The 16,786-nt window shown below is 40.7% G+C and overlaps 1 protein-coding gene across 3 annotated transcripts in view; it reads right to left on the minus strand.

The window, feature by feature from the left end:
• The window catches only part of dcc (DCC netrin 1 receptor), a 367,931-nt gene that overhangs the window by 39,213 nt on the left and 311,932 nt on the right, over nt 1-16,786 (minus strand). For all 3 annotated transcript variants that reach the window (XM_054756233.1, XM_054756232.1, XM_054756234.1), the window contains exon 26: nt 6,628-6,777. In XM_054756233.1, the coding sequence (XP_054612208.1) occupies nt 6,628-6,777 (150 nt within the window). The remainder of the gene's footprint in view (nt 1-6,627; nt 6,778-16,786) is intronic.

The raw sequence follows: 16,786 nt of genomic DNA on the forward strand, positions 1-16,786 counted from the left end.
TTCCAGACCCAGCCATGATAACCGAATTGCCGCAAAGTAGGATTCCTTATTTATAAACAGAATATTTTTGTAGTTACAGCATAGAAAACCTGTTTCCAACCGACATTATTAAAGCCCTCCAGACATGAACTAACACCCTTATAGTCACCTTTACACTCCTATCACCCAATACAGTAGACATAATAAAAGAAATGAAGCCAATGAAGACATAAAGAAGACTTACGCTCATGTGTGTTGCTGTGAATGTGTTCTGTAGGGAGCTGAGAGGAGGGGCAGACAGGAAATCATGTTGGGGGTTCAGAGTTAAGTTTCAGCTTTGCGTGGGTAATAGCTGCAAAAGTAGCTCATGTTTTTATTTGGTTGGATTTCTGAATTGGATCTGTATTAGGGATTATTGTGCTGGAAGTGAGGTCATTTAAATATTTAAAAAAAATCCTGTTTCTGCGATCAAGTTGTGTGTCTCACCAAACGTTACAGTAACATTACAGTACTGCCGCCTAGTGACCACTGTAGAGTACAACATATATACAACACCTTTCAATGTGTCTTTTGAATGCCTTATATTTGCATTTTTGTTAATTTAGCCATTTTATGGTTTAATTTATGTTGAACAAGCATACAGTTTACATTGGAATACTTCATGTTACAATTCCCAATTCCACATGCAAGAAGCAGATGATATTTAATCCCACCACCTCTTCATTTCACATCTATTGCTAATACATTTGTGCACTTCCTGTATTCAAATGTCAAATGTTACTGAATGTAATCCTTCCAACTGCATCGTTCTTTGTTCGTGGGTTGTACCCTCCATTTTCCTTGTTGACATGGTGATGTGATCGTTAATATTTACAGTGTCCAGATCCTTGATATGTTTGACAACAAGCACTCTTGCCTCTTCTGGTCCTCCATTTAGCTTGATGTATATTTTGCCGTTGGCACTTGGAGTGCCTTTAATTTTTCCCAGCTTTCTTGGCGATGTCAGCGTTGCGTTTTGTCAGATGCTCATTCATAAAGATGTTTGTACTTTTCAGCTTCTTTCTCTGTTTCAGCAAGGCAGTTTTCAATTCGCTGTCTGTAAAGTTAATGGTGATGACAGGTGTGGCATCATGTATTGCTTCTGCCATGCAGTGGGAAGCAAGTATCGATGGTGTCAATATCTACATCTGCCTCCTTTGGTTGTAGAAAAAATTGATAGTAGAAAATTAGCAATTTGTTGAAGGAACATTAATTTCTTCTCTGTTCTGGACTGCCCTGGCTTTTGTCCTAGGTATAATTTAGAGCCCCGTGAGGACCACATTGTTCATTTGTGCATACTTTCCATCCAAGGCAGCATTATCATCTTGTAGTACCTTGATATCATCATGTAGTGCTTTGGTATCCTTGCACAGCGCTCTATTTTCCTTAAGTTTTATGACCTCTTCATAGATCTCCAAAAAGCCCTTCTTGAGGCTGTTGTTGTTGAGGCGGTGTCTTGTGGGGGGTACTCAAGGAGTACGGGATTGCTGGTGCGCTACTACGTGCCACTCGGTCCTTGTACAATCGGGGCAGGAGCCTGGTTCGCATTGCCAGCAGTAAATCGAGCCTGTTCCCGGTGAACGTTGGCCTCCGCCAAGGCTGGCCTTTGTCACGCTGTCAATCTGTTCATAATTTTCATGGACAGAATTTCTAGCCGCAGCCAAGGCGTCAAAGGAGTCCAGTTCAGGAGCCTTAGGATCTCGTCTCTGCTACTTGCAGGCGATGTGGTCCTGATGGCCTCATCGGGCTGTGACCTTCAACGTTTACTGGGGTGGTTTGCAGCGGTTTGAGTGTGAAGTTTCTGGAATGAGATTCAACACTTCCAAATCCGAGGTCATGGTTCTCAGTCGGAAAAGGGTGGATTCCAACCTCTGGTTTGGGAATGAGGTCCTGCCCCAGGTGGAGGAGTTCAATTATCTCAGGGTCTTGTTCACGAGTGAGGGTTGTGAGTGAGGTTGGCCTGTGAGGTCAACGGGAGACTGTTGTGGTGAAGAGAGAGCTGAGCCGGAAGGCAAAGCTCTCAATTTACCGGTCGATCTATGTTTCCACCCTCACCTACGATCATGAGCTTTGGGATGTGAATGAAAGAACGAGATTGCGGATACAAGAGGCTGAAATGAGTTTCCGTTGGGTGGCTGGACTCACCCTAAGAGATAGGGTGATGTGCTCAGTCATCCGGGAGGGGCTCAGAGTAGAGCCGGTGCTCCTTCACATTGATAGGAGCCAGTTGAGGTGGTGGTAGTCCGGATGCCTCCTGGGCGCCTCCCTGGTGAGGTGTTCCGGGCATGCCCAGCCAGGAGAAGGCCCCGTGGCAGACATAGGACACGCTGGGGGGGAGTATGTCTCACAGCTGGCCTGGGAACGTGTTGGTGTCCTCCCGTTGGAGCTGGAAGAGGTGGCCCGGGGAAAGGGAAGTCTGGGCTTCCCTACTGAGACTGCTTCCCCGCGACCCAGATAAGCGGAAGAAAATGGATGGATGGATGGAGTTCAAGTGTTTGGTAAGATGCTGTATATGTGCGATGTAGTGATTGCTCTGTCGTTTCTATTAACAATGCCTGGTACTTTTCATGAAACAGCAAGTCAGTGGTGTTGAAAATGGAACTTTACTTCAAACAGCACCTTCAAACATTCATGAGCCATTTATACTTAAGCTGTACTTGAAAATCATACAAGAAGGTTAAGGAGGTATAATGCAGCATGAATTAATTTTTGATGCCAGAGGAAGCAATGGAATAACCTCTCAAAGTCATTCCATGGAGCTAAAAGACATCCTGCAACCTTCAACATCTAATTGGGATGACATTTGTGTTATCGTAATGAAAATTAATTCAAGCTTGTCTCCCATACCTCTGGTAATGATGCATATTGTAATAGGCCCTATTAATATCAAAACACACTGCATTTAATGTCATTTAAATACTGTACAATGCTTTCCACAGAAGATACACGTGAAACGGGACAATCCTCGGCCCAAATGAAAGTTGTTACTGCTGCGGGCCCAATAACCATCAGACGGCATGTGCGAGAGAAGATTCCACTGTATTGAATGGCTCGATGCAGATACATGTCCTGTTGCACCCCTAGGAAATAAGTGTTTGATGGCATACAAAGGTGGTTTAGTAATTGGTGTAGAAAGTCTTGTTGGCAAGCACAGAGGTCAGGTGCTTGTTGTAGTTCCTCGTCAGGGTTGCACACATCTCAGCAGGGATTTTGGTCAGAGAAACATCCCCAAAGCAGAATGCTCCCACCTTCGTGTTTGACAGCAGGGATGCTGTTGTTGGGCTCATATTCATGTTCATTCTCTGCCTCCAAACATCCATTTTGGGATCATGTGAGCACATCCCATTCTACCAAGCCATGTGTGAGTCCTTCAGACGTTTTCATGTTGAACGTTCGGACGGGTCTGCACATGTGTCTTCTTGAGCAGGGGGACATTGTGGGCACTGCAGGATCTCAATCCATGACAGCAAAGTGTCAATAATGCTTTTCTTGCTGGCAATGCTCCCAACTCCTTTGACATCATCAACCACCTCCTCCCTTGTCATCCTTACCCCACCAGGTGAGATCTTACATGTGGGATGCTTGACTGTTATCTTGGATTTTTTTTTTTACATTGAACCAAACTTATTCTTCATGCTGTTGTAGTCCATTCCAGTCTTGTGCAGGTCTACAATCTTGTCCCTGAGGCCAGCTCTTTGGTCTTGCCCGTGGTGGTGGAGAGGTTTGAATGGAAGAGAGTATTTGTGTGGCAGGTGTCTGTTGTCCACATCATGAATTGAGATGAAGAGTACTTTCTGAAAGGGACAGGACTCATTTGTGTGTTTCATCAACATGTAACCACTCTGTGGGGTCACAGCGCTTGCTGGTTGGTAGTGGATCAAATACTTTCCTTCATTAACTACAAATAAATGTATTACCTTTATTCAATGGTAACTTTTCATGATTGTTTTTTACATTCTGTCTCTCTCTGTTAGAATGAGCCTACCATGAACATTTTTGGACGGTTCATATCTGGGATCAAACATTTTTATCACTAATGAGAACTTAAAGTTAGTGTTATTACTTAGTTAGTATTATTTGCAGATGATGATGATGTTTTTTGTTCTGGGGAAAGCACACAAGAGCTAATTAATAAAGTCACACATGAAATGGCCATATTCAAAAGATGGTTTGCTAAAAATGGATTGTCCTTGAACCTAAGTAAAACTAAATTAATGCTATTTGATAATACCAGAAAGGAGAGACACGTGCAAATACAAATTGAAGGTGTGGACATTGAAAGGGTGAACAAAAATACATTTTTGGGAATCGTAATAGATGAAAAAATGAACTCAAAATGTCACATAAAAAATATACAACATAAGGTGGCGGGAAATACCTCAATATTGAATAAAGCAAAATTTGTCCTTCAGCAAAAATCACTCGACACTCTTTACTGCGCTTGGCATTACCATATTTAGGTTATTGTGTGGCAATATGGGGTAATAACTACAAAAGCAAACTTCACTTGCTAAATGTCCTGCAAAAAAGATCAGCTAGGATAATGCGTACTGCTGCGTCTAGAGAACATCCAAATCTTTTATTTCTAAAATCACAAATATTAGAATTTGCTGATTTAGTAAATTTTGAAATAGCTAAAATTATGCATAAAGCAAACAATAATCAGTTACCCAAAAATGTCTTAGAGTACTTTACGACAAGAGAAGAGAAATATGAAACTTAAAACCAAACTAAACTTAAAACACTGATATGCGAGAACAATGCTAAAAACCCACAGCATTTCAGGATGTGGAATTAAATAAGGGAACGGATTGAGTGAGGAACTCAAACAATTTTGATTTCAAGAAACAACACAAGCAGTTGATGTTTGCAAAATACAAGGAAGTCTTGAACTTATGTTTTGTCTATTTGTATTTATTATTATTTATCGATAATTATATTGATTATGATATATATTTATTATCTATTATGACTGTGGAAAAACCCTGACATTTATATTACCACATTGATACATTACTTATCACTTTTTTATGTATTAAAAAGTTCACATGAAATACAGGAAGTCAATAATTGTACTTCAACAGATGTAAAACGAATGAGGGGTAGGATTAAATATGCTTCCTACTTCTTTTGGACATGTGGAACTGTGAATTGTACTATGTGATGTATTCCATTGTAACTTGTATGCATGTTCAAATTAAATGAAACCATTAGCATTAGCATTAGCATTACCACTGTATGTAAGCGGTACAGAAAATGGATGTCTAAATAGGACATCTCTGATCAACTCAGAGGTTCTACCCCCAGTACACAAATGAATCAAGTATACATCTTCTGCACAACACACACCGCACACTCACCTACTCAGGCCGTTTTTAATATGCTTAATGTAATTAAACTTTGGTCAAATTAGACAGAAACTAATTAACTAATTGAATTGCATTCACTGAGTGTGTGTAATGTCATCTTCATCATTAAGGTGCCAATATGAACGAATAATGAGGTGTGGCTGAAAAAGCCCCAGCCCCACCCCACCCTCCCCCACCCCCATCCCCGCCTGGCGACAAACCAGGGGAAGCGGAAACCAAGTGAAATTATTCACCCGAACAACACATAAGCAGGGAAAGTAGCAGGTCTAAAATGATCATTTTTAAAGGCTAATGAGAACTGATGCATTAAGCAATGTCACACAAGGTGTGATGGACACAAAGGCTTCATCTCACTGCCAGTGATCAGTCCTCCAAGTCCTCCACACAAGGCAGTGTGGAGTGAAGCTGAAGCTCTTCCTTGTTGCTTAACTGTCTGTAAGGCTATGTCTATGCAAACATGCAAAAATGCATATATTTCTATGCTTCTGTATGTGTGTGTGTTTGTATGGCCGGGAAAAACTGAGCATTTTGGTTTGTGTCATAAGACATGACACGGTAGTCCTGCCATTCTTTAGTTAGGAGTTAAAGCTATGATATTTTTTTACACTATATGTCACATTTATTTTTGTTACTTTGGCTGGTCCTGCGACTTATAGTCAAGCACGACTTACATACAGTCACGGAAAAAATGATCAGACCTGCCTTGTTTCTTCAGTCTCTTGTTCATTTTAATGCCTGGTACAACTAAAGGTACCTTTGTTTGGGGAAAAACCTAAGAACTAAAGTAAGAACTAAATGCATACCTCACTCACAGTGCAACCAACCATGTGAAATAAACGCTTACACACTAATATACATGCAAAACAATAACATTTGCTAGTAAATGTTATACTTTTACACTAATTTGCTGGGTGACTTCCTGTTGGGGAAGTGTAGGCTTCCCAGCATGCCTTGTGGGTGATACAGTAATATGGTTTTGCATGTATATTTTAGTGTGTAAGTGTTTATTGTTGGTTTGTCATGTGTGAGTAAGAGTGTGAATATCCAGCTGCATATAAAGAACACCTCCTCAAGAAAGTTACTTCGGAGTCTTTCTAATATGAAAGTTTTGAAAGTAACTGTGAAGGACCAAATGCAGTGGTCAGTGCTGCGTGTTTGTCTACCCTCCCGCCGCCACCACCCTGACGACGTAACCTAAAAGAAACACTGCTTAATATGTCATACTGTACTGCAGTTTTACCTTGCGTGTATCCTCTGTCCAACGTTAGGCTGGAGAAAGGCATTGGCCTTAAGCTGAATTTGTTGTGGGTGAAACTGCAGGAGGGGGAAGGAAGTATACCAGGATACTGAGAAGAATCTAGAGATGGCACTGGGATGGCACTGACCACAGCTGAAAGAGAAAGGAACAGTGGTCACTGCAAGACGTTTCAAAGGCAGATCCCAGATCGATAGATGACGTGTGCTGATGCTGCTGAGGGTTCTACCAAAATACAATTTGGGAACATCATGACTGATGCAATGACAAAATGAGTACACTTAATTCATTACAGTGGTACCATGGTTAACGTCCACCCCAGTAAGCACATTTTTTAACATGTTGCCTTGGTTTCTGTTCACCCGCATGGTTAGCGTTCAATATGGCGCACGTAACAAACTGTTGTATTTGTGCCTGTTTTGTTTTTTTTAAGCAGGCATCTTGGATCACGCGCCCCAGACAAAATCTCGCGATACTTAGTTCACCCGTTACAACGACAGCCTGTAAGGCACATACATGGAAGGCATCTGGAAACAATGGACCCTCAGTGTTGACGACTCCTGTCGGGGCATTTTTTCCACTGAGTGCGACAAACTCAAATGAGACGCTATGAGTTTGAAGAAGGTTGGCGTGACCGCAACATTCCAAAGAGTGAAGACCACTCAGGGTTTTCTCAACATGTAATTAATTGTGGCAGCCCCCCACTCCAAAATAACAGCTCCCACACCCGAAAAAAGATTTTTTTAAAACTTGAAAACAATATTAAGTCAAATATTGTATGAATGGATATACTGTATATGCTATATAGATACGTATGTTGTATACTGTAGCTTATTATTTACGCACATATTGACCACAAGTAGTTTGAAAACAATTTAAAATATCCTAAAAATGTTTTACTGCGATTTATTTTGATAAACATGCACAGGAATCGCCTGTCTGACGTGTCGGCAGTTGCGTATGTGTGACCAGATAAACGTACGCATCTTGTCTTCTCATTGAAAAATAGTCCGTGAAATGCGTAGTCAATTGACGACGGCTTGCCACAGGTGAAGCCAGCGTTTGTGATCGCTCACGTTTCAATCTCATTCGACTTTGTGGCATCTTTGTTTACACATTTTGCCTCTCTGGCGATAGCTAGATAGCTCGTTTTTGTCCCACGGCCAAGCTACAAGTGGCTGTCATGTTCATGCTCACGTGCTTATTTTACTTGCTTTCATTTCAGACTTATGGCTTGTCTTGTACTAGTTGTGTTTCTAAGTTGTTAAACCTAAACACAAAGCATACAACTTTAAGATAGTAACAGGTCTCCAACAGGTCGCTGGTATGCTATACAGGCGCTCACTAGCTGATGTTGAGCAGTTCACCAAAGAATATTTAGTATTTTTATAAGTGTTCTATTCAAACATGACGCCTGTATTTAATGACAAATGAGCAAACTGAGTGGAGATGTGTTTTGTAAAAAAGTGCCATTTAAATGCTGGCTTTCTTTTTGTTTTAATGCTGCTGCAAGTTGGATACACCTGTGCTATCATAACTCTGAATTATACTGTTTATACAGGAGAGACAAGAGAGAACAAAATAATTTAATTGTTATTTTATTTGTTGTGTTATTTTGAACTCAAAAAAATATATTATATATTATATTTCCCATGTATTTGTATTACTCTAAAACAGTGTGTCAAATAGTTTGTGTCAAATAGTACATTTAGTACTTCTGTACTTGTTACATAGTACTATTGGACTAAATAGGTCAGGTAACAAAAGGAGGCTCGACATTGAGACTCTCGGTTTAAGTGCTCTTAGCAAATTTGCCATAAAATCAGCAGTTTTGCAATGCTCTCGGTTGATATTCTGCTGGTTGTTGAAAAACCTTAAGTAATTAAGTTAATAAATAAATACGTCATAAAAATTATTTGTCATAGCAAAACAAATTGCAGACACAGCAGCGGCCGTCCGCCCTCCCATGCAGCCCACCACCACAGCTTCAGAAAATCTTAGAGCCTGCCACTACTGAATTCAAGAAAGAAGTCATAGCAAAGTTGGAAGATGGCGTCCGTGTTGCCGATCTCGCCAGGATGTGCTGGACGCGCTCATCAACAATAAGTACCAACGTGAAGAATAACAATGTCATCAAGTGAGCTAATGTTGAGTAACAGTGTTCAGAAAACAGACACCACAAGTCATCAAAGGTGTTGAGAAGTTGTTGCTGGTGTGGATCAATAAAAAACAGCTGGCGGGAGCTGTTTCAGAAGCAAGCCTGGTGCGTGCGGATCTAACAAAGAAAACGCCTGCAAGGAGTGAGTCTATTCACGAATTTAAGGCAAGCAGAGGCTGGTTCGAAAATTAAAAAAAAAAGAAGGCAAACATAGCGTCTTCAGGCATGGCGAGTTTGCAAGTGCAGACACGAGCCTCCAGACTCCTCCATCCCCAACCCTTTCTGGGTGTTTGCTAGGGTATCCGCTACAGGTACAAGGATATTAAATGTTTATTTCCCCATTTCATATGTCATGTTTGTAGCATTATTTTTAAATGTAAAACTGTGCATGTTAAAAAGTCATTAACAGACCTGTCTGCATAGATTTTTGTGCCACATGCGTGCTGTAACAATTTAAAAAAAAAAGAGATTTTTCGACTCCTCCCCTCTCTCTTTCCAAAACTACGTAAAAGTGATGTTAAATGTTCAGTTGTCCATTCATTTGTCATTTTGTAATTAGTTTTGCATTGTTTTCTGCATGCACAACTGTGAAAATGTGTTTTGAATTAAAATCTTTGGGTGTCTGGAACTTGCCTTGGTTAGAGTCTGCTTTGGTTAGCAAACCAAAGCACCACTGTACTTTTTTAAAGGTTAAGTCACTTTGGTTGACACAGTAACAGTGATAACATGACTTGCTGTTGATCAGTGAAGAATAATTTGCTGATGGTGTGAGTATTTATTTACTTTGGGAAAGTTGACAGCGTGGAGAGAATTTAAACCCATAAAAACAAACACTTAACATGTGCTTAAAAAGTGTCCCGTATAGTTTTGTACTTGACTTGTAGTCATCAAGTCCAGAAGTGATGTGTAAGTGGCGTATTTTGGAGTGGTTGTCATGTGACTATCCCAGCATCTGGCTTCCCCAAAATGGCAGTGTGTCAGGGAGGATCGCTCATTTGCAAAAGTGCATTTTTTTGCCAGGAAATCGTACTTCAAATCCATTTAACAATTGTAACGCTTTAATAGGGTGTTAAATATTGCAATTCAAATATTCTTACTGTATTTATTGAATTAATTTATACAAAACAAGCAAACAAAATATCGCGATCGAGATTTTCGCCTTAAAATTGCTATGGAAAGCCTGACGTTATCCAAAATAAAGCCTGACGTGACGCATTTGTCGCAATTGATGATTTTCAATGGATATGTTCTTTACATCAATTCAAAGTAAAAACATGAAGTGAAGAATACATTTAGCATGAAGAATAATAAGTTAAAATAAATAGTCATATTTGTCCATTGAACTGAATTATAAATGTGTTTTCTGTATGATTCCAATTGCTTTCAACATCTTCTTCAGTAAAAATGGCTACATTTGCACATTTCCTGATCAAATACAGGGCAGAAACCTAAGGTGAGGCAGTCGCGAGCGTCTCTTCTCGGCTTAGTGCGCAAGCCCCGCCGACTAATACTACTATTAGTAATAATAATAAAAATAAAAATAACAATAATAGTTATTATTATTATATAATTTGATCATTGAATTTAGATACTGTAGCTTGATATATTATATAGTATGTTGGGTACAAATGCCATTGCACCGGATCCACACAGTGTAATGTAATGTAATGTAATGTAATGGGATTACATCCGTATGCTCAACAGCATGCCCAAATAGCTTTTTCAATTTCACTGAAGAGGACAAGCGGAGAGGGGGTTTTATTTACCTCCTTTGAAAGACGAGCTCTGATTTCACTAAACTCTGATCGATAGCAGTATTGATTGGAAAATATTGATTATTTGAATGCAGCAAGGCTGTGATCAGCAGCTTTAAAGAGATTAGTGAGTGAGTGTTTACGTGCGGTTTACTGTATGTGTCCTGATCACTTAAAAGCCAAGCAGCAATGGATTACTGCAGCAAGAGGGCCGCAGATGAGCCAGGGTCATCAATATTGTTATTGACTGACATTATTGATCAATCAGTGGGGCAGCTGCAGGTTGTGGAGACTCGTGCATTTGTGTATGGAAACAACGTGAAAATACCCGGGAAAGAGTGAAAAGCTGTTGAACGTATTCGTATATGAAAAGCAGAGAAAATGCAAAAAATGTCTATAAATTGACAATATAAATAACAAGAAAAGTGCCTGAAAAGTAACCAAAAAGATGACACGATGTAAAGAAATCACCAAAACCACGTCTGTCTGAGGTAGAACATATCGGTCTTCTCAGATTATACGAATGCTATGCAACAAAAGCAGGGAATTTAGCACTGGCAAGTGAAAACATCAAAAAATGTAAACATTTTCTACAATGTTATCTCGAACAGCACTAGGATTTCCCAAATGAATGCCCAAATAAGGAGTGTCAAAAGAATGAATATACTGTATAGAATCTACTCTCCCATACTGCTGTTTAGATTTTACATCAGGCGGTGTCATACGGCAGCAAATTCAAATTTTTTGTAGATGTACGGTAGATGTACGGCTGTCCAAACATGACGTCTGCTTCAGTATGAATAACGAAACGGCTAAAAAAGGGCTGAATTACATTTATCAACATCCAACAGTCGTAGCTCCTGGATGCTCCACGTCGCGACGATACGATCCAAAACAATTCAGTAACTTTAAATCGATTCAGTAATTTTTTTGCCAAAAATTCAACCACTGTGACTGTGAAATAAATGTGCTGGATACTGGACAGTGCAGGTGAAGTTTCTTAGTTTCCCATTGTTTTTTGTAAGGGAATCAGGTATACATTGTTAATAATGCTGACATACTTAAGAATAAATTGAGGAAAAGGCTTCTTGAGACGTCATCTGTACTTCTGTGTAGAAGGTGTCGGACGTTTCGCTCCTCATCCGAAGAGCTTCGTCAGCAAACTAATAAGTGCTGGTAGCTTAGGCCTTAAATACAGTAAGAGTGGGCGGAATTGGTGTGCCAACACCCTCCTCCTATTGGTTCGTTACACTAAGCCTGGGCGGAGCAGTGGTATAATCCTATCCTGTTATTCACACCTACGATAAAAGGGAAGTGTCGCTCCCTGAATTGGGTATGAACGACTCTGATACTGGCTTGTTAGCATCTATTGTTCTGGCTCGGCCCTGCCTTCACCTCATTTGCAAGACTAAGAGCTGTGGGTTTTGGTCTCAGTAACCTGCTGAACACAGGGTCCAAATTAAACCTCAAACCACCATTCCGATTCAATGATGGGTTCTGTTGTTTGACAAAAATAGCTTCCTTAACTCCTCTTTCAAACCATCTGTTTTCTTTGGCCAAAATCTTAACCTCGCTGTCCTGAAAAGAGTGATTGGTAGCTTTCAGGTGTAGATGTACTGCTGATTGAGGACCACTAGCATTGTCCCTGCGATGTTGATAAAGCCTTTTTTGGAGCATTTGCTTAGTTTCCCCAATGTAGTGCTCTTTGCATTCCTCATCTTTACAGTGGATGGAATAGACCACATTGCTCTGTTTCTGGTTTGGAGCCTTGTCTTTAGGATGCACTAATTTTTGTCTCAGGGTATTTACTGGTTTGAAATAGGTAGGAATTTTGTGTTGCCATAAGATCTTCTGGAGTTTTTCGGAGACCCCCGCTACATAAGGGACTACCACTCCTCTCCTTTTTGCTTCTGTGGGCTTTTGGGTTTCTTTCCCTACTCTCTTCTTTTGACATTTGTTAAAAGCCCACCGTGGGTACCCACAGGTTGAGAGCGCTCTCTGGACATGTCGTGTCTCCTTTTTCTTTCCCTCAGCACTAGTTGGTATTTGTTCCGCTCTATGTTGGAGGGTCCTAATAACCCCTAGTTTATGTTGTAGTGGATGGTTTGATTCAAAAAGCAGGTATTGGTCAGTGTGTGTGGCCTTTCTAAAGACCTCTGTAAGTAGCTGTCTGTCCTTTCCTATAATTACCTTGCAGTCTAAGAAGGCTAGTTGGTTTTCTTTAGTGTCCTCGCGAGTAAATTTGATATTGGTGTCCACCGCATTGATGTGATCTGTGAAAGACTGAATTTCTTGTTTTTTGATTATGACAAAGGTGTCATCCACGTATCTAAACCAGTGCCTTGGTTTTGTCCCTGAGAAGGATGTGAGAGCCTGTTTCTCCATCTCTTCCATGTACAGATTCGCCACTATGGGTGAGACTGGTGAGCCCATAGCACAACCATGAATTTGTCTCTAGAATTTCCCTCTAAACTGAAAATATGTGGTGTTAAGGCAAATTTCCAGTAATTGGCAGATGTGGTCAGCACTAAGTTTTGTTCTCCGATGCAGAGTTGAGTCCTCGAGCAGTCTCTTCCTCACCACCGAGACTGCTGCTGAGGTGGGGACAGATGTGAAAAGTGAAGTCACATCATAAGACACCAAAGTTTCCTCTGGCTCCAATCTGAGGTCTTTGATGCTCGCCACAAACCCTTTTGTGTTCTCTATATGATGATCAGTGTTGCCTACCAATGGGGATAAGACTGTTTTTACATATTTCGCTACATTGTACGTGGTAGAGTCAATGCTACAGAACCCATCATTGAATCGGAATGGTGGTTTGAGGTTTAATTTGGACCCTGTGTTCAGCAGGTTACTGAGACCAAAACCCACAGCTCTTAGTCTTGCAAATGAGGTGAAGGCAGGGCCGAGCCAGAACAATAGATGCTAACAAGCCAGTATCAGAGTCGTTCATACCCAATTCAGGGAGCGACACTTCCCTTTTATCGTAGGTGTGAATAACAGGATAGGATTATACCACTGCTCCGCCCAGGCTTAGTGTAACGAACCAATAGGAGGAGGGTGTTGGCACACCAATTCCGCCCACTCTTACTGTATTTAAGGCCTAAGCTACCAGCACTTATTAGTTTGCTGACGAAGCTCTTCGGATGAGGAGCGAAACGTCCGACACCTTCTACACAGAAGTACAGATGACGTCTCAAGAAGCCTTTTCCTCGATGGACAACTCCTGTACGACTGAGAGCCTACACAGACGCATTAAGAATAAATTATCAATGAGTACAAAAAATGAGTTAAAAATGCAATACAAAATCAGGATGGACAAAGGTTGGTATAGAGGTTGCCATGATTTATTATTTACTTTAAATAGTGCAATCCAAACCTGCACTTTGCACCCAAATACCTCAGCAAATGAATGTGGTATGGTATCTTTGATTGGGTGTTGAAACTTTCTCACCTGTACGGGTCGATGGCAGCAGGGCCTTTTTTGTGCCGATAATCCCCCTGATCAGAGCAGCCATTTGAAAGAACGGTGCAGCAACTAGCAATAATACGCAAGCACACGTGTGTTTTGACCTGGACACGCCGTGCTGGATATTGACTAAGCATCACTCGGTCATAAACTACCAGGCAAAAACAAAACGTCCTTACTTTCCATGTTGTCCCCATAAATGTCACTTAAAAGGAGTTCCAAATAAGGACAGATGAGTTAATATGAATACTGAATGAAGTGAATCTGACCAAAAGAAAAGCGAATCAACCACCACATACCCGGAAGACGATGATGTCACAGACAGGCAGACTGAATCGAGTCACGTTTACATCTTTTTCATTAAAAGTGCTAAAAAACCCCACATCCATATAAAGCCTGCCGTGCAAAAATCCAATGCTTTATTTCCCAGTCTCGATTCAATTCATTGATTACCTTTTCAACGATGTCGTCCGGAATGGAAACTTGTAGAAAACAGATCAATGTAGTTGAACCATAGCAATATAAATCGATGAATTGACGTAGTGGATGCAATGTTACACCCCTAATATAAATACATATAAATGATGAATGAAAGGGATACATTAACATTTAAGGTTACTTTTACCTTCATTGAAGACGTGATTGTTGCCAAAGACATGATGTGGAAGAAAGATCAACACGTAAACCAGTTTTGTGTTTTGCCATCAGTTGTTTCTCGAATTCAGTAGCGTTTCTCATCTCAAGCCTCTGCTTTTCTTTTGATCACGGCAGAAAAATAACCCAGAATGGAGCCAAAGAAGGTTGCTGGTGCCAGCATTTTGATAAAGTAGGTGAGCAACGCTGCTGAATTCAAGAAAAACAAGCAAAGCAAGATAAACAGTTTTTATGGCGAATTCTAAAGATCATCACTAAAGTTAGTGAAAGCCCAAAATGCCACGTTGGACCTCAGCGGCTTAAGAAAAGGCTAGAAATGTCTCACCATGAGCACATATCACAGACACACTTCCAGTTTACGAATACACAGGATGGCATGTCACATTGCAAGCACCCACTGACTCATGCTCTCCACAAATAACCACATGGGGCTGTGACCTAATTACTGATGTAAAATTGCTGATTGCTGGATGGTTGTCTTCTAACTGCAGTAAACAACAACCTCAACACGAGTGTGGAAATGAAAACAAGATAAAAGAGGGCAGGAATCCTTAGAAATACACCAGGAGAGGGAAAAGCATCATTACCAGTGGGAACTTTCAGCTGAATGTAAGGTGACGCACACAAAGAGAGTTTGATCATTGGCTCTATGGAGATGGAAACTTCATGCATCCGACTTTCAAACCAGCCTGAGAGAAGGAATCCCAGCAGGTAAATTGTGTCAATACTAGGCGTGTAACGGTACACGGATTCCTCATCTGATTTTGCGGTACGGTATCGTACACCTTGGATGTTAAGTGTTTTTTTTTTTTTATTTTACCAATCATCTCCAATGTGAGACCAGAATACGTCTTTCCCTTTTCTGTGAGTTCTAGATAGCCAACTCATGCTGGCAGTTTTTCCACTAACAATGCAGGTAATTGGGACTCACCTACAGTATTTCGCCTATAAAGCCCTCAAAAAAAAACATCCAAAAACAGCTAACCCCATTTACATACCGTGACCTGCATATTAAACATGCTATAGTGACATAGTCATTGTAGCAGTTAACACAGAGGAACTACTTTTCTGACGTAGTAACACAGCACCTTGCTCAGAGCACTTAGATGGACCGTGTAGCTGTGATATCAAGCACTACGTGCTCCATGTATCAGAATCAATAGCATGGCAACTTAGGCGATGGACACTTGTCCATATAGTAGTCTGGCTGGTAGGTGGAAAAAAGTTTCTAACACTTCAGGATTTGTTAGCTTTAACAATTCTTCATTGTGATGCAGTCTCTTGGAGCAGTGTCCTCGTTGCAGGTACATGAAGCCTTTCCATCGACGGTGCCACTGGGTGCCACTCAGTGTAGTAGAAACACTGGATTTCTGTCAGCACGGTCCCGTCTGCTCCGCCGTTTATTCCGCTTCAAAAATATAAGGTTCTGATCCTCATTTGTCCTCAAGTTATTGTTGGTGGCGGCTCTCACAAAGTCTGCCATGATTAGCAGCAGCAAACACAGAATGCACTCTCTATGCTGCTGTTGTATGGAAGTAAATCAGTGTGCCCAGGAAAGCGTTTCTGGTAATGATTAAAATGACCAAAATACAGTAAGTATTATATGTTATCATAAATGTGCCTACTACATGGTTACAGCTGGTATATAAAATGTTGCTGTTTTTAAAAAATACTTTCTTAAGGGCTTTACTGGCAGAATAGGTGAATCTTTCTTTACTTGCATTGTTGTGAAAAACTGCCAGCACAAGGCGGCTATCGAGAACACACAGAAAAGGAAAAGATGTGTTCTTGTCTCACAAAGGGATTAAAGATGATGGGCAATATTTTTTTAACTGCAGTTTGCAAGAGGAAATACTTTTCACAACATCACTGTAGTCAACATTTCATACTATCTCGTGGGCCACACTTCCTTCTACACTCGCAAGAAATTTAAGAACTACAAAAGCATGAAGACACATCATTTCTTTACATGTGGTTTTAAGTCCATGAAAGAAAATGTGCAAGGGTAAGTAGCGTATTTGACGGATGTTAGTGCATGTCGTGAGATCTTTGTTTATCTGAGGGTGTTGTCAAGCAATTTGCTTAGAAATCTCAGATTTCGGATTCTTC

This window comes from Dunckerocampus dactyliophorus, chromosome 17 (genome assembly GCF_027744805.1).
Source record: "Dunckerocampus dactyliophorus isolate RoL2022-P2 chromosome 17, RoL_Ddac_1.1, whole genome shotgun sequence".
Classification (NCBI taxonomy): domain Eukaryota; kingdom Metazoa; phylum Chordata; class Actinopteri; order Syngnathiformes; family Syngnathidae; genus Dunckerocampus; species Dunckerocampus dactyliophorus.